The sequence below is a fragment of the Alligator sinensis genome, unplaced genomic scaffold, assembly GCF_000455745.1.
Source record: "Alligator sinensis unplaced genomic scaffold, ASM45574v1 scaffold546_1, whole genome shotgun sequence".
NCBI classification, from domain to species: domain Eukaryota; kingdom Metazoa; phylum Chordata; order Crocodylia; family Alligatoridae; genus Alligator; species Alligator sinensis.
In genome coordinates this window covers 1,078,286-1,101,158 of record NW_005842061.1, presented here as the reverse complement: position 1 = coordinate 1,101,158, position 22,873 = coordinate 1,078,286, and the positions used below count along the sequence as shown (strand labels likewise).

General features: G+C 45.2%; 1 protein-coding gene across 1 annotated transcript in view; it reads right to left on the bottom strand.

The window, feature by feature from the left end:
* The window catches only part of CDH23 (cadherin related 23), a 569,738-nt gene that overhangs the window by 6,540 nt on the left and 540,325 nt on the right, over positions 1 to 22,873 (bottom strand). The window contains exons 44-66 of the mRNA XM_025203550.1: positions 22,681 to 22,783; positions 21,267 to 21,392; positions 20,684 to 20,887; positions 18,327 to 18,785; positions 17,053 to 17,169; positions 16,543 to 16,767; positions 15,754 to 15,923; positions 14,288 to 14,425; positions 13,801 to 13,920; positions 12,494 to 12,671; positions 11,319 to 11,530; positions 9,961 to 10,155; positions 8,960 to 9,070; positions 8,463 to 8,592; positions 7,397 to 7,660; positions 6,766 to 6,927; positions 6,000 to 6,256; positions 4,841 to 4,938; positions 4,056 to 4,176; positions 3,039 to 3,118; positions 2,433 to 2,473; positions 1,026 to 1,086; positions 227 to 356 (exon numbers count right to left, since the gene is read on the bottom strand). Of these exons, the coding sequence (XP_025059335.1) occupies positions 227 to 356; positions 1,026 to 1,086; positions 2,433 to 2,473; positions 3,039 to 3,118; positions 4,056 to 4,176; positions 4,841 to 4,938; positions 6,000 to 6,256; positions 6,766 to 6,927; positions 7,397 to 7,660; positions 8,463 to 8,592; positions 8,960 to 9,070; positions 9,961 to 10,155; positions 11,319 to 11,530; positions 12,494 to 12,671; positions 13,801 to 13,920; positions 14,288 to 14,425; positions 15,754 to 15,923; positions 16,543 to 16,767; positions 17,053 to 17,169; positions 18,327 to 18,785; positions 20,684 to 20,887; positions 21,267 to 21,392; positions 22,681 to 22,783 (3,702 nt within the window). The remainder of the gene's footprint in view (positions 1 to 226; positions 357 to 1,025; positions 1,087 to 2,432; positions 2,474 to 3,038; positions 3,119 to 4,055; positions 4,177 to 4,840; positions 4,939 to 5,999; positions 6,257 to 6,765; positions 6,928 to 7,396; positions 7,661 to 8,462; positions 8,593 to 8,959; positions 9,071 to 9,960; positions 10,156 to 11,318; positions 11,531 to 12,493; positions 12,672 to 13,800; positions 13,921 to 14,287; positions 14,426 to 15,753; positions 15,924 to 16,542; positions 16,768 to 17,052; positions 17,170 to 18,326; positions 18,786 to 20,683; positions 20,888 to 21,266; positions 21,393 to 22,680; positions 22,784 to 22,873) is intronic.

Below are 22,873 nucleotides of genomic sequence, written 5' to 3'. Positions count from 1 at the left end.
AGTTGTACGGTTCCTGCAGTGATTCACAGGGGCACAATTCCCCCCTTATTCACAATGGTGTAGTGAATAACCTTGTGATTCACAAGGTTACCAGGTGTAACCTTATTGACTGGAATGGGATTACCAGTGATCCGCACAGGTAATCCTAAGAAAACAACCAGGTCCTTGAAAATTCAGGCTAAGTTCTCTCTCCATCCCCTGAGGCAAGAACAAGACGTTTCCTCACATGAGTCCTGGCTGGGCTGTTCCATAGGTCTGTGATTTCACTTAGGTTTTCAGGCAAGTCATCTTCATGCTCTGCTTGTGCTGCCAGCTCCATGTTCCTGCAGAAAGGATCTAACCACACAGGGTTAGCTCTATAAAGAGGGACAAGGGGTTGGGTTAATGAGTGGGCAGTAGGACAAGGCCTGCCCACCTCTGTTCTCTAGAAATGGTAATTTCTTGAAATCTTGCCATACCCCTCTCTTCCTGTCAATAATCCCAGAACAGGCAATGCCATCTTCCCTCCTTCCCCCACAACTGGAACATGACTTTGCTTCACCCTCCTTTGACCTCAAGTTGTGGTTACATTAAGGGGCATTTCTGCATGAACTAATCTACGCACCTTGATCAAGCAATTACACCACCAGGCCAATTGATAACTGCAGGCAAAAATCACTTATTTACTCTATTTACTACCACAGAAATTCAAACTTCTGTGTCTGTGCCTTTCCAGCACCATGTTTCACAAGTTAGGAGTGTACTGGTGCTGATGGGGATGGATTACTAAAAAGCATGTCATACATTGCTCAGAAGAGATTCTCATCTAGATGATTTTAGGGTGTTTCTTGATCCTAGCAATCTGTGGAATCCCAGCTTTCAGAGGAAAGTGATTGCTGAGATGCTTTGTACTGGAAATATTAGCAGAAACCAATGAGGGTCCTAAGACGTGTTCTGCCTACAGACTAACAGGGAATCCTCTCACTCAGTCTTCTAGAGTAAAGTTGGAGAGACCTCCCTCCCACCCAAATGTGCTAAGGACTCACCCATCAAAGGAATATTTATTTGTGTTTGGCATATCCATGATGTCCATGAAGCCTCGGTTTCCTGAAAAAGGCAGTGGTTGAAGGTTACAGACTGACAAATTCATAGACTGTAAGCCCAGAAGGGACCTCGGAAGATCATCAGGTCCAGCCACAGGTACCAAGCAGGAAAGACAACTGAGGGTCAGGTGACACCAGCAAGGTGACTGTCTGGTCTCATCTTGAAGATTTCCAGGATAGGTGATTGTACCACCTCTGGAGGGAGTTTATTCCATAGTCTGGACACCCTGAGTGTGAAGAAGTTTTTCCTAATGTTGACCCTGAATCAGTCTTCTAGGAGTTTGTGGCCATTAGTCCTAGTCTTCCCCTCAGGTGCCCTGGTGAACAGTTGCTCACCAAGCCATTGATGTACTCCCCTAGTGTAACCAGGTCCCCTTTTATCCTTCTTTCTTCAGGCTGAAGAGCCCCAGATTTCTCAGCCTTTCCTCGTATGGTTTGCTGCATAAGGCTTTGATCATATGGGTGGCTCTTCTTTGGACTCTCTCAAGCTTGTCCATGTCCTTGTTTAAGTGTGGTGCCCAGAACTGGACACAGTATAGGTTATAATTTTTGGTGATTTCATCAAAGAGTGAAAAAATGTGGTTTTATTTGAGAAATGGATCAGCCAAATTTAATAGATGGATAGATATTAGGGTCGGAAGGGACCTCAGCAGATCATTGAGTCTGACCCCCTACCCCAGGCAGGAAAGAGCACTGGGGTCAGATGAACCCAGCCAGGTGCTTGTCGAGTCTCCTCTTGAAGATCCCCAAGGTAGGGTAGAGCACCACCTCCCTTGGAAGCCCATTCCAGATTCTGGCAAACCTTACCATAAATAAGTTCTTTCTGATGTTTAACCTGAATCTGCTCTGTCAGTTTGTGGCTGTTATTTCTAGTTACTCCAAGGGGTGCCCTAGTAAACAGAGCATCTCCTATCCTTTGCTGCCCCTCCGATGAATTCGTAGGTGGCCACAAGATCACCTCTCAGCCTTCTCTTGTGGAGGCTGAAGAGATTCAGGTTCCTCAGTCTCTCCTCATATGGCCTTACCTGCAGGTCCCTAACCATGATGTTTATACTGGCTGAATAACAAACAATATCAACACCAGAATGACTCTCAGCACATATCTACTCTGCCTGGAGCAAGAAATGTGAAGAATAGACCAGCCCCCTGCAATCTGAAAGAAACCACAGTAATTCTATTGCAGAAACTCCTCTCTCATTATCACCCTGATGTCTCTTTTGATATTACAGATTCCTGAATTCTTCCCTCATATCAAATCTGTGTTTGTGTGTTTTACACTATTCCCCCAGCACATGTATTAGTTTGCATTTTTCCAAGATAATGCCAACAAAGAACCCCACAATCTCTCACCTGTAGAGCCAGCCACAATAGCTTTTAATTTTCTTTTGTGCCTACAAAGAAACAGAAAAAAAAGTCTTAACAATAAATTGAAAGTAGGAAGAAAGCCTTAAAGGAGAGATGTGTAAAACCAAGGAACAAGCATATACAATGGAACAGTGTTTGAAATCCTTTCCCTATATATAATCATAGTGCTTAGAAAGCAAGAAAAGCCTGTGTTTTGGGGGCATTTTTAGAAGCAACATATTAGCTCAGGTAGTGGCTTCTTTCTTTGACTGGGCTGTCTCATCTGGAAAAGATGTATGCTTCTAGTCACTGCAGACAGGTTCCTGATATCAGGAGAGGGTAAGAGATTTTGTTTCTAGGTTCACAGGGTAATGTTCTATAACATGTAAACTTTAGGAAACTTCTGCCCTTAGTTTCATGCAATCCAAGATCCAGTTTACCAGGATGTTAGATTAACCACTGGTCCAAGATACCCAGACTGCAAGAATAACTAATCATGTGCTGTTGTATCAACTTACTGTTTTGACTTATTTTTCCTTATGGTGGCCAAGCATTTATATTTAGTCATATTATAGAGTTGTCCTGCAATCCCAGGGCCTTGGGGTCACTTACACTGTTCTGTAGTACCAGTTCATGAGGATGAAGAGCATGGCAGCCAAGAAGAGGAGGACAGCTAAGATAATTATCGCCATCTAGGAAAAAACAAACAAATGATTTTTAGTACATATGAGTGACTTCAAACATGCAGCTGGGCTGCTTACTTAGAGCAAACAAGTGTCCCATTATATTAATACAAGAGAAAGGGTTTCCAAGTTTTAGGCAGCCATTGGGTGAGGGAGAAGAGTCATGCTGTAGAAAGGAATGGTGGACCATCTGCTAGTGCTTGCAATAGAGCAACCTGGGTACTAACATGTCTGTCTAAATCAACTCATCTCACTCTGTTGGGCAACAAAAGATTCCCAGGAAAATCATTCTTTTGAAGTGATGTCAGAACCAGGAAATACCACATTCCTCTTTCAAGGAGGCAGTATTGAGGCAATCATAGGTGAAGTTATATGTTCCATTTAAACCATACTAAGAGCACTGAAAATGTGCCAGTCCACAAGTTAGAGCTTGTTAACTTGTGCCAAGTGCTCTCTGAGCATCTCAAAGTTATACCTTCAGGTGAGGGTTAACTCTGGGCCATGCTACCTAGCTCATGTTAAGGTAACTTCAATCTGCTCCACAGAAATAAAAAGAGCAACTGCAGTCCTCCAGCATCCGAGGATGCACTGCTTCCAGTCATCCTGCCACCCTGACCCAGAGCAGGGATAGAGCACAGGTAGGTCCTGGCTGCTAGCTATGCCCCTGCTCACCAGCCCTCTAGTGGCAAGTCAGAGCTGTGCAGGTAAGAAATGGTATTAACCCTTAACGTACACCTCCTCATAACAGTTTAACTTTAGCACCATTTAACATTCCACAGATTTAGTAAGATCTAAATGTAATGTGTAACTTTACCCTACAGAAAAGCACTTTCTTTTGGTATCACCTATGTGAGTGGGCAGAGTAACTATGCCTACCCATCTGCTGGGAAGTGAAAGGGCTGCTAGTATGTGTAGATAGGAGTTCAAAGAAGACACTCTCCTTTACCTGCAATGCTGAAAGGTCATCTGGGGCCCGGGCAGTGATAGCAGGCTGTACATCCAGCACGTTATAATTTCTAAAGAGATTCCTCAGCTGCTCCTTATTCTCATCAATCATTTGAATCACTCTAGAAAGAAGAGAGGAAATGTTTTGGATAGGGGACATTTTCTTTTACTGAAGACTGAAAATGAATTTTTAACAGTTTGACACAATGCACAGATTCCCCCAATACCACATAATATAATGGAATTTATAAGGTGAAGCTCACACTTTGGGCAGCTTGATTGGTGCCATAATTGGTTTTTCTTTAACTGTGGTCACCAGCAGTGACCCAACTGTGCACCCTCATAACCAGATTCTGGGACAAGCTAATGTTTTCCAGAAAGTGCATCTTGACCTTTGCTGACAGAAGTCTTTGTTGATGGAGATAAGGCAGCCATCATGGGCTTTAGGGCAATGTACTTCTACTAATATCTACTTCATTATCCTTGCAGACCTAGAGATTGGGACAGCATGCCTAAGTTTGACATGATGCTGAACACAACCTGACCTTTTTTTTATATTGACCAGTCATGATCAGATCAGGTGTCCAAGACGCCTGTTAAAATGCTGTAAGAGTGAGCACAAGCCTATACAGAATAATGCACTAGACCTAGTGTTGCTGACAACACTGCACTCATTATGAAGTACCCTTAGGTATAAGTGCACCTTACTGATTCTTGATGCACGAATGACCCTCTTCCTGCTTTGTCTTCCCTCCCTCTTAAATGCATATAGACACGATGGCTTACCGCTCCACATCCAGGATCCTGTTGGTTTCCCTGTTCACTACATGGATCAGTAATTCGGTCTGGGCAAAGTTCACACGGCCTTTTTTGTCAACATGGAACTAAAAAAAAAAGGGAGCAGATTGTCCACAACACATGCATTGACTACATGCCTCATTCTTGGGCAGCCACTCCAGGTATGTGCTAGGGATTTGTGTTTTCCTGGCAGAGATTCTCAAGTCTTAAGCTATGGGGCTGAGACCCCAATTTAAAGGAGGTCTATACCATTAGCCGGCAAACAGAGATTACTTTCTCTTGGAAACATTTGGCTCCTCTCACTTGTTTGCACTAGTCTGTTGTGCCTTTATTCCTCCTTCTACATGAAGAAACATATTTTTGTCCTAGGATGCATTGCTGCCCATGCTTGCAAGGACATAGTGATTTGAACAGAGAGGACATCAGAAGCTCCTGACTCCTACTCCCAGCTCTGTCACTGACTTGCTTTTAGACCTTGACTTAGTCACATCCTCCTGTGTCTGTGTAAAATGTTATTTACTTACCATACAGCCAAATTAGTTTTTCTCTGAAATGCATGTTGAAGACTCAGGTTTATACAAGTGCTAAGGAGTTCTGCTAGTAGCACGAGTGTAAGACACCTGCAGAATAATGTGAGGGAAGCCTTACCTCTCCCATAAGCAATTTCTGGTTTCCAGGACCATGACAAGGGGATGTTCCTGTTTACACACTCCTGCAGTATATCCACCAATGCAATGGATGATCACAAGGATCACATGTCCTCCCTGCTGGCTCTCTTCAACTGTGCTAGCTTATCTATGGAGAGCCAGGCTGACAATCAAGTATGATGCAGAAGACTGGGTACTTCACTGTGGCCATTAAAGCTTATGAGGGTTAGAAAAGGGGCACATGCTCTACTGTCTGGAGAGTAGTTACATATAAAACATGGGGTCTCTTCAGCTATTAAGGAGGAAGCACCCATTCTTCTCACCCTTGGATTTCCAACAGGGCAACTCCAGTGGACATCTCCAAGAGTATGGTTTAGTTGTGAACACAACCCTTTCTAGCATGGTGCTTTCCTACCCCATGCTTAGTTTCACAGAGAGTGTGAGTGGTGCACTAGTGCATCAGGGTGTAGTACTTGGCACGGGCCAGATGGTACTGTTACCTGCACATCATCTGTGTTGACAATAGCCCCTGTGATGTTGGAAAGCAGACTGATGAACTCCTCCTCAAACTGCCGCACTTTGTCAGGGATCTCATTGATGATGATTTTCACTCGTTGGTCATCTCGCAAGATGTAAATTCCAATTATAGCTGTGTCATTGTGGCCTGCTAGGTCTGAAGCCATGATATCCACTACAAAGTAGCCAGGGTTGTAGGCTGTAAAGAGGTCAAAGGTCCGCAGGATCCCATCAAAAGTACCTTTGGGAAGAGACCATGACAAGTCATGAATTAGCCCAAGCATAGTAATAAATACATCAAATTGTGCTATCCAGGGCAGGGTTGTGGCAGGGCCAAGCTGGGAATGAGACAATCTGATCCCCAACTGGAGAGCATGTTATCCCTGACTTGGGGCTTTCCCATCCTCACTCAAGCAACACTTACACTTGAGCTCAATCCCCAGCCAAGGTCTATTGAAGCAATTTCAAAAGAAAGAGTAAAGGAGCAGGTGTTCTCCATTAATATAGTGCACCTTCCTAAGAATCAGTGCAGCCTCATCAGTTGATTGCTATGGGGCAACTGCTGTGGCGCCACAGAGTACGAATATCTGGTTGAAAACCTAAGGCACACCTATAAGTTTCCCTAAGAGCTGGGTTACCTACAGTTTTGGGCACTGTGCCATGGATGAGTGAGAAACTTCAGATGCCTGTGCTGTCTGAAACCACTGAGATGTGAGAACTTCCCTGCTTGTGGGCCCTACAGCTACTCACCAATGCTGAACACACTGGCCACCTCCACTGAGTCATTGGTGTGCTGCTTGATATAATGGATGCCCAGGATGTTGTACATAACCAGGCTATTGTTGCCCACATCAGCGTCCACTGCTAGGACTTTGATCAACTCTGAGCCCACCTTGGCATCTGTTGCAACCCCTTTAAGAAAGAAAAAGGATGTTTATGATGCGGGCAACGAGCTGAGCTTATAATCATCATCTGAGAGTACACACATATTGTAAGGAGGTGCTTTTCTTGCAACTGTCAACTTCTGTTCCTCCAAAGAGGGGATAACACCCCTTACTTCCCATAATAACCCCTGAACCAGAAGTCTCCTTACTGATCTTGTGTTTCTTCTATAGTAGTAGATTGTAACTGGCCAGGAAGTGTGGCAGCTTATAGAGGCAGAGATGATTTGGCAGGTTGTTTCAAGTATCCTCCACTTTCTTTCTGGAGAAATTTGGTTTTTTCCTCTTGTACAGTTTTCCCTTCCAGGGGTCCTGGGGCCCTTGCTATCCTAGGATACTCAGGATCTGAGTTTGCACATCCTACCTGTTATTTTATGGTTTCACCCCAGAAAAGAAGTGATCCAAGTAGCAGTACACATTTTCGTAACATTACCCCATACCTGCAGTGTATTCCGACTTAGTGAATCGTGGCGCTTGATCATTAATATCCTCCAAAAAGATCCGGACTTCCTGAAGTGTGAGGTCTGTGCGGAGGTCCCAGGCCTGGAACTGGCCTGCCCTGTGGCCTCTGGGTGGTGTCCAGTTTCTGTTGCTGGAAGCTTTGACAATGATAGAGTGGTAGGGCTCCTTCTCTCGATCCAAGTCTTTCATCACTTGCAGCTTCCCTTCCCGGCTTAGCTGGAAATTGTTCTCCCTGTTGCCAGCTGGAAAGGTTGAATTGTATCCAAGTGAGTCCTATCTTTGCCCTAAAGCGTCTCACCTAGATTTGGACTTCTGGGCTCATATACGGAAGAAGAATACAGGCAGGCACAGAAAACCAGTGCAGGCCCTCTCCCAGTCTTTTCCTATCCAGATACCCCTCCCCAGGAGGGGTATCTGGATACCCCTTCTTTGCCAAATGTCACCACCAGCCAACCCAGTTCTAAATGGGTACCTAGGCATTTGGGCTGGAGAGTCCCTGGTGTGTCATTGCTGTACTCTAACCAAGCTTATCCAATGAGGTGTGGGCGAGCCCCCGATCTGCCTGCCAGATGACAGGAGGCGGATGTTGCTGGCTGGGACCGGCACTGCAGCCAGTAAGCCTGGCTTTGAAACTTGAAACATTTAGAAACTTTCAAAATGTTTTGAGTTCCCTTGTTTCAATTTGAAGCTGTTTTGAAGGCTTTGGTTTCATTTCGATTTCGCTGTTTTGAGCTCGAAACTCATCAAAACAGCTTCAAAATGAAATGCCGGGCAAAATTTTGCACAGCCCTAGGGTCTATTACAGAAACTCCAGGAACACATTATATAAAGAAGGCACCTGGCTCTATACATTTACATTTCTTTCATGATACATTCTCAGTATGATACATTCCCACCCCAAACAGCTCACAAAACATGACACTCGGAACCGCTCAGCCTTGTAATATCAGCATGTATTGCGTCAAAACTAACTTAAACCAAAAATAAAGTAGGAATGTAACCTCCTCTCCCTGAAGAGACCTAGGGGGAGGGAAGCCACCCTACCTGCTATGAAATAGTAGACAATAGCATTGGAGCCCTCATCTGCATCTATAGCACCAGTGACATTCCCTACAATGGTTCCAGGATGGGAGTGTTCAGGAACAGAGAGTGCTTGGTACTGGGGGTGACCTTTCTGCAAAAGGGACCAAGAGAGAAGAGAAGGGATGTTACAGAAAAAGGTACAGTGTAATACCAATAAATGCTGAGACAGAACAATCTCATGGATAGGAGACGTTTACTTCCTTTCTGCTTTAATGTGTGAACATTAGACATGCACACATAAAACCCTCATTAGAGTAAACATCATGGACCAATGTAATTCCCAGAGTGCAGTGAGGACGACTCAGGGTAGGCCAGATGAAAATTTGTTTCTGTGGGTAGTTCTCACCTCACATTAGCTGCCTGCTGTCTCATGAACTCCAGTATACCCTAGGATCTAATATTCCATCTCTCTGCCCCTACCTCTGCCCCATGAAAGTGGGAAGGATGGCTCTGCTTACAGGTGGTCTCATGAAGAGGGGTTCATTGTCATCAATGTCATCCAGCATCACCTGGAGAGGCTGCATGGTCTCATACGGTGGCTGGCCCTGGTCACAAGCCACAATGATAAGCTACAGGAGAAACATGGAAACAGTTTTGGTCACACAGCTGCCTTTCAAAAGCAAGGGTCAACAGTCTGCAAAACACAAACAAATGGGGCACTACCACAAGCTAACAGAAGGAAAGACGTCATGTCTTTTGGGTAGGGAATATCAAGTGAAGGAGAATGGTGACCTTTTGCCATGGAACAAGCCAAACAGCATTGGCCAATGCATAACCACCATGTTCCCCCCCCCACAGCAGTCAGGCTGCTGACTCCTCACTCTTAGTGCATTTGGTACGAGGGTGGTTTGTGCCTAGCAACCTGGGTTGAGCTGCAGGCCTAAACTGCCCCAGGCTGTACTCTCACCATATAACCCTTCCCTCCCCTCACTGAAATATATATATTCCAACAGGTAGCTGATTGTCTCTGGGTCAGATCAATTCTTAAAGGAAAGTGACGATGTCAAACCTAATCCAGACTACATTTAAGGAGGAGCAGGGAGGTGACTTGGAAGTGGTGCACTAACGGAGTGAAGAAACAATTCCTCATTCACACTCACAGTATTTACTGTGTCCTCCTACTTATTTTTATTACTGATGTGTAAAGCCTTAAACTTGGATATAGGAGATGGACAGAGTGAAACACAGTGAAATGAAACATGAGGTGGAGCTTGTATACTCCACTCTATGAAGATGTTTTGATCTTCATCTGCTAATTCCCTGAGCTATTCTAGTCCTGTCCCCACCAACAGCACTGCCAACATCACCGTGGCCTGTGGTTCTAGACCTGGGCTTCTCAACCAAGATATGTTGCAATGCCAGAGCTGAGACAGGGACAGACAACCTCCCTTGCAGTCCCAGAGAAACAGTCACGTGCACGAACCCCACATCACTGTCTCCTTTTCTTTCTTAGACTTACATTATAGATGGCTTGTGTCTCTCGGTCTAGCCTCTTTGCTGTCTGGATGAGTCCACTGGTGGGGTCAATGGTGAAATACTCCCAGTCTTTATTCCCTGCTCCTGTTTTTAGTAGATTGTACAGCACAGCTCCATTGAGACCCTCATCCTTGTCTGTGGCATAGACTTCATACACATTGGACCGCAGAGGTATTTCCTGTCACCCACAAAGAAAACATCAGGGCAGGGATTTCGGGGATAGAGCTATGTGCATGCCTAGGGGGAACACCAAGTTCTAAATCACTGAACCCCCAAACTCTGAGGACCTAAATTATGTACACAAGTACACACACACTTCTTCCCTTCCTGTAGGGAAGTTCTTCATGGGAGACTTGTAAGTTCCTTGTAGCATCCACAAACAGTTCAAGAAAGTTGTAGCTAATGTAGAAATAGAATGTTAAAGATGATCCAGAAACTAGTACTGGCTTAAATCTAACCAGTGACACTTGTCCACATTTCCACTGTACAGTAGCAATTGCTAATGATGCTCCTAATTTGTTTGTCTTTTTGCTTTAACCCCTTTACGAGGCCCTATGATGGGAACAGGTCCCATCGGGCTAATGCAATATCTTTCCCATTATTTCTAGAAAAGGTATTTAGAGAAAGGAGGAAACCATTCTTAGGAAAAGGCTGTGCTCTTCATTTAGGCCAAAAGCAAGTGTTGGTCCCAAACAGTGGAACCTCTTGAGTGGAAGGAGGAAACATCTCACTCCTGACAGCCCCTCTGGTTATGGTGAAGGAGAATGCCTGACTGGGAGTGTGTGGTGAGGGGCTAGGTAATGAGAAATGGATGCTTTGGCAGGAGGCCACCCCAGAGCAGTGTCTAACAGCCTGAGTAGGGAATGGCATCCTGGCTCCCTGTTCATTCCTCTACCTACTTTGCAAAACAATGACTTTCTAACATCCCTACCAGAGACACCACCGGCATAATCACAGCCAGGCTCCGACTAACCAGAACTGTGGAGAACATCTGTATAACCCATGCATGCTGCATGGTGATTAGCCTGTGGGGGTTATTCTGGAGAACAGTGAGGGGACCCCCTTCCCCTCTTGTTGCCCATTCTGTGTCTATACTAGCCAGACCAGAGAGTAAGATGCCTGATCAGAACGTCAGTCAAACCAAGGCCATGCGTAACTTCTGGACTCCTTTTTGGAAACCTGGCCTGTGATGTGGCCCCACTGTCCAAGCCAGAGGTGCCACAGTTAATTCCTTTTTCTGGTACAAGATCCTCTGCTCAACAACACAAGTGTTGGTCTCATCAGTCCAGACAGCTGGGCAGTTGTACCATGTTAGTAGGTGGCATTCTGCCCAGGATTTACCTCTTTAATATGCAGGATGGTGCCATTGGGTGGCCGGACAAACACCGGCCGGTTATCATTAATGTCAATGACTTCCACTTGGAGCATGGTGGTCCCCCAGAGAGGGGGCTTGCCTTTGTCTGTGGCCACCACCGTCAGGTTGAACCTCTCATAAGACTGCAGGCGTCTGCGGGTTGTGATGAGCCCAGAGTCCTTACCGATCTTGAAGGCCTCTGGGAACAGAACAGACACATCCCTCACTCGGGTCACTAAGCATTAAATAGATTTTCATAAATTATTCTATGGTATGAGTCAGAAGCCAGGTTAGGGGAAGGACACAGCCAGATTCTGAAAGTTGGTTGAGCACACAATAATTCACTACTTGGCAACGATTGGCTGCATCCCCACCATCATATCAAGACACTAAATTTGAATCCCTTTCAGTTCTCGGGCCAGGAATGACCAGGTCCTGTATTACCAGTCCATATGCTTGGAAGGGCCAGTGGAATACCAGAACTCTGGGGAATTCTTTCAAGCTGCACCAGGCTGTGTCTAACTGTGGCAAGAGAATGAAAGCTTTCAGTCTCTTTGATGCTGGGCTGAATTTGGAGTGAGCTCCCAGGTTTGAGAGAAGTGGACTTTCACTCCATTTTCAGCCATGTTTGCTGGCTTTGGCCTCGTGCCTACCAACTCTTTGTGTGAATGAATGCTTTGGAATTTGTGCTCTGCCACTATCCACCTCAGCAAGTGCCTCACCTCCCCCTCTGTCTCCAGGCTTTCCTGGCTTTTATTTGTGTGAGTGCATGAGCAGAATGCAGTGACTTTCTCCAGGACATAGTTTATATTTATGTAACTAGGAAGCCTGGGAAGTGGCAGCATTGGGTGTGGTGAACAAGAGAGAAACAGACTGAGCAGCAGGGGGAAAAGTCTGCAATGTAGGACCGTGAAGATAGCAGAAAGTGCTATGGTGTAGTATCAAAAATGTGCATTTACTCTGTATGCATGTGTGTTTGTGCACATGCCTGTATGCTCATGTGGACAATCTATTATGATGTGAAATGAAAAAAAGTGACTTGGTCTTTATGGAGTCCTCAGATTTCATCTCAGTGTTCCTATGTTTTCCCAGTCACTGCAGAGATATTCCCCATGCCTCTAGCATTCCCCGAATGTCTGGATTAGGTACCATGGCTGCCTACCCACTCCAGGCCCCTCGATGCTGTAGGTTACCACTCCATTGTCACCCTCATCAAGGTCCATGGCTGTCATTGTGATCACAGATGTCCCCGCTGGCTCATTTTCATACACGCTGGTGCTGAATTGACTCTTAGAGAACTGTGGCCTGAAGTCATTGATGTCGAGAACCGTAATCAGCACCTTGAACAAAAGCAAACTAGGCATATTACTAAATGCGTAGATGACCCCTTGGGGGCTGGAAAATGGTATGGCTGAAATGACCCTGTAAGACAATTTGGTCCACTACCATAATGGAGCTGCTAATGCCTGACTTCCAAAAATTGCACCCTTCCCTTCCATGACTGGATTAAGACAGATCAGGAATTAAGAAGTGCTTATGTGTTGACAGGCTGGGGAGTTAAGGGTGTGTATCGGGGAATGTATCTGGGAGCTAGAGGACTGAAGAGAAATAAGGGTCTTCCTGCGCTCATTGAACTCAAAAAGAATCTTTTTTCAATTCATTACAAACAAATCCCACTTCTTTTCTATCATGAAGGGCCAAAGCAGGTGATGGGGATATAAGTCAGCAAGCATGAGGCTGACAACAAGGAACCCAGAAAACAACATAAGGTGCTGTCAGTACAACAAAATGGAAAATCCCACCTAGAGAAGCCCCATGTAAGCATGATTTATACCAGTAGAAAGGGACAGTTGACCACACTATATAGCAAAATATAAACTCTATAGGCCTTTTTTCTCTTGGTCACATATGCTCAGAAGATACTGGAGTTTCTGGGGAGTTTCAAAATACATGCTGCAGTAACTTGAAAAGTGACACTGTCATAGAGGGCATATGATACAGTCATTTATCATAGCTGAATTGATAGGGTTTGCCTGGGAACTACATTGTAACTTTTTTCAAATGCCATATTCTCCCTTTCTGGTATGAAATACAAATTAACTTGGTCTCAGGGAATATCATCTTGTACTTCCACAACTTCCTTGTGGGCTTTCCCTCTTTTACACTACTTCACTCACACTTCTTTCTCCCTTGGGTTTCTCTGATATTTCTCTTATTTTCTTGTTCTCATTTTCTCTCTCTCTTTTTGAGCTCTTTTTTGCCCCTTCTTTCTTGGCCTCACATAGTCTCTCTCATTGACTTTATCATTCTCTTGCTAACTCTTCTTACACTCTGAGGAATACAAATGCCTGTCTCCTGCCACAAGAAGGCATGCAAACCTATAAAGTAAAAAACAGCAGGGTATGAAGTTATGTCTTAACTTCCCCCTTCACCCAGCCCATTGCCCAGCCCAGAACTGTGGTTTGTCACCTGAACAGAATTCTCTCGACGGTTACTAGGAATGTCCCCAGGGTTGTCCTTGGCTACGGCAGTCAGTGTATAGTGATCCTTCTTTTCTCGATCAAGGGTTGACAGGATGTAGATATCGCCCTGAAATAGCCAGAGACTTTCAGGAAGTTTTTTGGCTCTCTGCAGGCTATTTCCATAGCAAATGTGACTGCTAACCTTGAGCAACACTCATTTAGATCAAACAATTAGTGTAACAGAAATAAGAGGATCATAGTAAGGAAGGGGAGACTCCCCTTCTTGAGGCTTGACTTGAAAAGGGAAAAGGAAGATTTCATGGGTCCTCTACACTCCAAATTTCTCATGTGAAACATCATCAGGTTTGGACCCTGCAGGGCATTCTTTTGGCAGCAGGCCACTCCCATGTTAAGGTGGGCAAGAGGCTGGTCACTCTTGTTCCTACAACCTTCACGTATTTGCAGTGCTGCTCCAGCCTCAGTTTGTCTCTTACCGTGTTGGGATTTATTCCAAACTTGCCCTCTCCATCTCCCAGGCTGTACTCAATGAGGGCAAAGCGCCCAGAGTCAGCATCAGTGGCTTTAACCCTAAGGATAACTGTGCCCAATGGGACATCTTCAAAGACAGCTTTCTGCAGGTGTGAAAAGGAGAGAAAAGTCCAGAAAATAGGTGAGAGTCTGAGTCAGCAGTAAGACCAACAAGGTATTCAGAACAGCCACATTTGGAAGACAAATGAGTACTGGAAGGGAGTGGTCTCTGCTCATTTTAAATGGGGGACTGTTGGTCTGAGGTATGGAGTGAGGTCTTAGACTCTCTCCATACTTTAATCAACAGATTCTTCAACATTCAAGATTTCATATAAACAACAACAATAGCAACAAAATACCCCCAAGCCAAGCCAAGCCAAGCCAAGCCAAGCCAAATTAAACCAACCTTCCCAAACCCTTCAAAATCCTGTAAACAATGAACCCTTCAGAATGGAGAAAAACCTCCCAAATTAGATTCAGTACAGCACTCATTCATCCTAAGGCTGAAGCATGAACAACTGGTGCCTTCTGAGACTGGGGGGGGCACCATTTGTAGGCGGCAGCATCACCAGCGAGTGGAGACCACCTGCAGAAGCTGGCATTGAGTGGGATGATGAGCAGGGACTGCCCACAGATGATGGTGGCAGGGAGCGCCAAGCGGGGACCACCTGCAGTTGCCGGTGGTGGCATTGGGGGGTGGTGGTGGTGGTGAGCAGGGACCACCCACAGATGCCAGTGGTGGCAAGTGGTGAGTGGCAAATCCCCACAGACACCAGCGGCGGCAAGGGAGAAGGGGCGGCGAGCAGCGAGCAGGGAGAGCCTGCAGATGCTGGCTGCGGCATTGGTGGCAGGTGAGGGGTGGGTGGCAAGCAACAACCACCTGCAGAAGCCGGCAATGGAGTCAGCCAATCTCAGGTGGGGCACGTGCCCCTCTTACAAGTTGCCTGTGGGCTGAAGATAACAAACTGAAATAGCTGCCCTAACATGAAATGGTGTATGTACTCATCAGAGTATTAGCTCTGGAAACTAAGGATGACAAAACAGATAACCACAGTATTAAATATTTTTCTGCTTACCTTTTAGCAGTTAACATTCACTTAATCCAGATCTTGGTAAAATATTCATGGCCAGATTTTCATTTAAGATAAGACCCTTTAAGAAATGTCAGGTGAAAAGCTTTGCCCCTAATTTTATGGAACCGTTTTGTTCTCCTCACTATATAGCTCTCATAAGATTGTAGCTTGTGCACATAATGCCCCACACAACAGTTTGACCAATGAGACAATTATTTGAAACCCTTTGAATACTGACTAATAGAGGAACCAATGCCCTGCTAACATGAATTCTGCAACAGGGGCCAAGTATAGGCCTGTCTCTTCCTCTGAAGTCTTCTCACAATATACATCCATTCTTATCACTAAACTCAGTTCACCTGGTAAGATGGCTGGCTGAAGATAGGATTATTGTCATTGATATCCACAATCTGGAGATATACAGGAATCTCAGATGACCTCCGAGGAGAACCATTGTCTGAGGCTCGGACAGTGAAGTTCAGCCACTGCACTTCCTCATAGTCCACTGTCCTGCTTGCAACAACCTTTCCTAGAAGATAGCAGAATTCCAAATGAGAAACACTTGAATCCGATGATTCTCACAACACAGGACACACATCATTGACTGTGACCTCCTGTCTACAGTGCCCCTTAGGTTGCCAGAAATGAGAGAGAGACCACGCCCAGAGTTCTTCATGTACAAGAAATGAAGAAAAAACCTGTTGAATGGGTTCCACTGCTTGAAACAGTCCAAGGCTGAGGATCAAAGATATATCCACTGGGACGAGCCTCAACAAGTCTGATACAGACCCACTGAATATGTTGGTTTAAGCTGCTTAGCATAAGCCTGGTACTTGGGAGTGGTATAAGTGTTCTGCTTATTCATTCTGGATGATGAGGAGATTGCTTTGACCACCCCTGATATGCCCTCAATGACTTGATCTGGCTAAGCATGTAATATTCTGACTAAACCTTTCAGCGTGCGACCCAAGGTGCCATTAAACATAAGGGTGGCTATGGTTCTGGCCCTCTCTGACTCAGGCTGTGCATAGGTTGCTAACAAACTGTTCCTCACTTCAGCCCCTGGATCCACCCCTCTCACCACCATCTCAGTGATGGGAGTTAGGAACACAGGCATGAGAAGAGGGACTTGCAAGTCTCCTGCATACCTGCTGAGGGATCTTCAAGCCGAGCATACCCCTCTGGCGAAAGGTTCAGCAGCTCATAGGTGATCTGTCCATTGGGACCTTTGTCTGGATCCACTGCTGACACAGAAATCAAGGTAGTCCCTGGTGTGGCCCCTTCTAGGATCCTCTCAGTAAAATAGGTGGCCCCAAAAGGACGAAATCGGGGTGTATTGTCATTGACATCTAGCACATTCACTGTCAGCTTTGCTGTTTGAGAGAGAGGGCGTGGGAAGCAGAGATGGAGGGTGATACCCAGTGGGTGGAGAGAAGATGAAAGAAACAGGATGAAAAAACCGAAGGGGAGGACTATGTGCAACAGAGGAGCTTTGCCTGTGAACATACTACTTCCTTTAGGTAGGACCTCCTGATGAGTCCTGGAAACCAGATCTTGAGCCAGAAAAGGCCAGAGTACTCACCAGTTTGCCCCAACCCTTAATTATCACCCTGGAATGCAAGCTGGGTTGGCTTGCTTTGAAGGAGACATTCTCTTACCGTTTGGCACACTGACTGAGTGGTCAATTAAGTCACTGGCATTATCATGGACAGAGATGGTGACTTCATAAGTGGCCACCAGCTCCCTGTTTAGAGCAGAGCTAACCTTCACAGCTCCTGTAAAGCAGAAGAAGAGGAAAAAATATCACATAGAGAGATTATAAATCTAGAGAGAACTTGCCTAATTTCCCCATGCAGGGGGAGATATTGTGTACCAGCCCTTAGAAAGCCTCTGTTACCCATAGCCCCCTCTATGTCTGCATGAACTCCTGTCTTTTCTTAAACTATTTAGGCAAAAAACAGAGGGCTAAAAAGAAAGGCAAAAATATGGGCTCACTTTCTGCCTGAAGTACACCTGCCCTCAAGCCTCTGCACTTCCTCTGCATGCAGCTGCATGGACATCAGGTTGCTTCAGCAATTGTATGAATTGAATTGTTTGGGCAGGGGTGAATTTTGAACACGTGTCCTGATTATTTGTGAATGTAATTTGTGTAGCTCCAGTAGAGTTACCAGAGTTATCCTCACTCATGCTGGCTGAGGATCTGGCCCTTATTTCATTAGACTTTCAGGACTCTTGAGCCTGTTTCCTATGGGTCAGCTTTATTCTTCCAAAGTACATGAGCTAAATCAGTCTTGTGTTTTCACAGCACTGGTCTCACAAGGAGCCAAGACATATGCAAGCTGGGAATGAAATCACAGGGCATGATGGAATTCTTAATTCTCCTTTCTCTGCCTATGAAAACTCATTGAACAAGAGACAACTTACTCTAGAAGGCCTCCCCCTCCCTCTCCCCACCAGCAAAGTTCTGCTGAGGGGATGTCTGCATTCAGTCTGCAAAGGCTAAACAACAACCAAATGGCATGTCAGGGTTGCTCCCTCACAGAGAGACAGAGCTGAGCACCCAAGCAGCAATAACAGTGATCATGGTTATGGGTGAGATGGAAGAGAGATGATCAATGGAACAGAGAGAGGACTGGCTGAAAGTTGCACAGAAACAGAGAGAGCAAACCTTCCAGGCTGGCAGCCATAAGGAAAGAAAAAATAGTTAGTTAGTTAGCAGCAAGGCACTGTCAAAGTGTGGGCAAGGAGAGACAGCAAGGTAAACAAAAAGAGAAGAAAGGAGTAACTGCCACAAAGGGAGGCAAAAGCAAAAGAGAAAAGGAAAGATGTAGAAACAGGGAAGGGGAGAGAGAGAGAGTATACTGGAACTGACAGAAGTAGAAGAGGGAAAAGAGAGGCACAGGCATTCACAGAGTTCCTCCTGTTCTTGTACCTGTTCTAAAGTCCACAGCAAATGCTCCCTGCTGGTCTGGCACTAGAGCATTGGTGTCATCCTTAGCCAGAATTTCAATGAGGTAATATTCCAGCCGGGGGCTGAGGTCTCTGTCTATTGCCGTGACCTCAGCAACGATGGTGCCAGGCTCTATTGACTCTGGCACACTGACTGTCTGGATTGGGTTGACGAACTCTGGCCGACAATCATTGACATCATCAATGAGGATGTTGACAGTAGCTGTGCCAGAGAGGGGGGGCGTGCCTCGATCCACAGCCACCAAAGTCAGTCGGTAGGTGTCCTTCTCTTCCCTGTCTATGGTGATGTTGGCCACCTGGATCACTCCAGTGTCGACATTGATCAGGAACTTGTCCTGAGCTCCACTCTTGATCCGATAGCTCAGCTGTTGGTTGAGGCCACTGTCTGCATCTGTAGCTGTTACCTGGAGGACAGAAAATCCTGGGGGTGGAGAGGGAGAAGGAAGGGACCCAAACTCTGATATTAGAGTCTTTTGCATTCAGCTGGTCATCCCAGCCAAATAACTGCTGTATTGCAGCACTCCAGTGGTTTATCTAGTGCAGCCTCCTGTTCCTGAAAGTGCCAGCACTGTACACTACATATAGAACTGTGGAACTTCAAACTAGTTGTGTAACACTGAGCCAGGTAGACAAATTTCCTCCTCTTACTGGAAAATGATATTTAGAGGTTTGCTTTTGGTAACTGGCTTGTAGGTAAAGCAGATACTGCATTAGAACAATGGTCCAGGGGAATGGCAAGTGTTAGTTGGTTTCTAAAAGCCTGTTTGTGACAGTTTCCTTCAAGGCCCACTGTGTCTGAAGCCAGCAGACATACAGGCTGGGAAATTGAAGACATGTACCACACTGTTCCATAATATGAGATAAGGTGGCATTAGGCAACAATACCCAACTGCGAACCCTTGGGATTTCTGGCTTTGGTGGACAGACCAAATTAGGAGAGTGGCAAATAACCAAATTAAGATGTGTGCATGTGATGGGTTTGTTGGAACAAAGGGATATGCTGACAGGACAGAATGTATGATGATCACTGGGAAATCAATCAATGATGCCCAGGAGTGAAGTCATCAGAGGGGAGAAAGAATACAAAAGGAGGGATTTCAGAGAAGCAAAGGGTCCCCAAGAGGGGAACCCAAGGCCACCATGGACAGAGGGCATACCACCAGCTCATCTCACCCACCCCACTGGGCAGGGGTGTGGGCCTTGGCCTTCGACCTCAAGGCTGCTGACATCTGATATTCAAGAGAGAACCTCAAGGTAAAGCTTGTGTACTGGCCAGATTTACCTTCCCTCTGTAACAGCCTTAGGACTGGTAAATATAGCATTGTTTGCATTATTCTTAATTGCTATCACTGTGTATCAATAAAAAATTGCCTATTATTGATTGGGGAGGTCATGGTCAGTCTGAGGATTTGGATACACCCAGAACAAGGTATCTGGGTCATAAATCCAGCACCAACACTTTCAAGCTATCACCCTTAACCATGAGGAGCACCAAACATACAGACAAAATACATTGGAGGCAGCCAAGAAAAGAACCAAAGGCCCTGATAAAATAAAACCATTGACTTCTAACTCATTTACCAGGTATCAGAGTAAAATGGAAAGGGAAAATCACTATTTGTTGGTGTAATTTGAACAAGAGAAAAACAAGAAAACTTGGTTAAAACTAATAGGTAAACTCCCCTTCAGGCTCTAGCATGTGATGGTCAGAGAAAACTGTGTAATACAGTTGCATTCATAAGACACAGTATCAGACTGATCTGTAAAATGTGTATGTCTTATGTATGCACTGATGAATGTGTACATTCGCTACATGTTAGCTACATGGCAAAAGGATATCAGTTTTCAGCATTTAGGGAAGTAACATCAATTGCCCCATTTTGCATGATGCTATCATGTCAACAGTGATATCAGCAGTCTTGATTCTGGATGTATAAATCAGATCATGCACAACACAAATATTATACACTTATTGCATGAAAAAAGCTACTCTGGAATGGGACTGGAGTTGACCATTACTCTGGTAGCTCAGCTTCTTGTTGGAATTCTAGATTTTCATCCACTGACTTCTTCCCCCCATCCAAAAATTGTCTTGGCATTACTGGGGAGTCTTCAAAAGAGACCCCCAGCTCCCCATGCACTCCCTTTCGCCAAATTTCCATTCCCTCACAGGTTGAAATTATCAAAAATATGGGAAAGAGAGGAATAGCAGAATAAGATATGAAGAAACAGTTCTTCCTAGCCCATGGCTGGTTTCCAGTCTAGTCCCTGTCTCCATCTCTGCCCCATCTCCCCCTTACATTCTGGAATCCATCTGACCTGGGGGGCTGTTTTCCTTCAGTCGCACAGTCATCACTGCTGGGTTAAAAATCGGTCTGTTGTCATTATCATCCAGGATGGTCACAATAAGCCTAGCTGTACTGTTTAGCTTCCCAATATCTGATGCCACCAGCATGAGCTCCAAGCTTGGGTTCAAAAAGGCTTCACGGTCAATCACTCTGCCTGGCTTCACCAAAATGACACCTGGAGGATATTAAAAGTCAGCCAAGTAAAAACAAGAGGATGGTTTGAGAAAGGGTGGATTTAAGTGCACTCTGACAGCTTTCACATGCTGCCCAGAGTACATCCCTGCAGTATGGGTTTCCCATCAGCAGAATGGAAAAGCACAGAAAATTGTACTCAAATCTTCCATCTTTTGTGGAATTAAGGCAAATATACAGTGTCAACAAATAGGACAACAGCTCCAACATTAATGCTCTTTACTCAGTAATAGGCATGGATGTGAGGCAAGGATGATGTTAAACAGCACCTACAATCCGTGCCTTGGAACTGACAAAACTACCCAGCAGCTCTACACCAGAGACAGAGCGTGGTCTGACAGGAGCCAAGTAATGGTGCATACCTGTTCTGTTGTTGATAACAAAAAGATCCTCTGTCAGTCCCAGGAGCTGGTAGGTCACCACGGCATTAATGCCGTCATCATTGTCCAGAGCCAGAATTGGCCCATTGAGCACCATGATGGGAGTTCCTGAATCAAACAAAAGGTGTTAATGACTACTGGCAAGAACTCTATGCAGACCTCCTCCTCCTCACCTTCAAGCCCCCTTCACACCCTAGTGACTCATGACCAACAGAAATGAATGAATGTGGCACACAGAGGGAGGCCTCATGAGACAATGAAGGAGTGGCTGTTGCAGCCTTGGCAGACTGAATCAAGAAGCTCATTTGTAGAAACCGTAAAGCCCTGCTAAGAAAACAAACAAATCCATCAGATGCTTTCAACTAGTCACAGTGACATGAAAGTACTTCCCAGCATGCTCTGCAGAGAACTCCTGCTTAGCTATACATCCGGGGGGGGGGTGCCCGTGCGTGTATGTGTGCGCACATGCGCACGCATGCATGCACCAAACCCAGTGTTTATGGAAGTGCCCAAGTCAGGTCAGATAAGGTGCCACCTGTATCCAAGAGCCTTTTAAGGAATTCAGGCTCCAAACCAAAAAAATGATACCTGGGCTCTTCAAGTGGCAGCATTTATTTTAAAGGTCTGGAAAAAGAGAAACATTCCTGGCTATTGGGGGCTTGAACTGAGTAGTTATCTGGAATAACCTACAGTGTCCAGACTTTTTATATGACCATTGTCTGAGAGCAGAGAAAATTTCACCAAAATGGGTGACTTTTTCAGCTACTTTATTCCCTGGACAAAGCATTTGGCTGCTCGCCTTGTCCTGCTCTATAGTAGACCCAGCTCTCATTTCCTCCAGAACAACAACTGCCACCCAATGCTGCCATATTTCATATGGCAGAAGAGCTTCTGGTAATTCAGTTATCACAAAGCAGTTAGCTCCAGTTCAGTAGTTTTGCACTGGAGAACTGCTGGCTTCATGGCGGTGATTAACTCTCTGTGTGGACAGCAATCCCACATAGATATATAATTTCCAGAAAGGACAGTTTTCTTCTGGGAAAGTAGATGACAAAGACATTACTTTGGTGGGAAAAATACCCACTTTCAGGAATGACAAAAGTAACAACATCCGAAATTTTACTAAACTAACCCAGCCTTGTCTCCTCACCTATATACTGAGACACGTAATAACACCCACTTGCACATCAATACCCATTCTGATTAACCAAATATATCTCACTACTCAATGACATCATCAACATTTAACTACCTGGATTGACATTATATATGACAGTCGAGGCAGAAGAATTCTCAGTGGTCTTCCCTTCACTTAGCTGGAGGTGACTGGGGTAGTCTGGTTATCAAAGAATACCCACCAACCTAGAAGTGTGCAGTAAAGGAAGAACAGACCCACCTGCTGGGGAGTTCTCCATCACCTCTGCCTGGTAAGAACTCTGAGTGAAAAGTGGCCGGTTATCATTTTCATCTGCTATTGAAATCACCAGCAGGTCAAAATCCTAAAAGCGTGTGAACAAAACATGGAAAAAGCGCCATGATTGCAAATCCCTTTCTTCAATTTACATTTCATATCAGTGCCTTCTGCATGC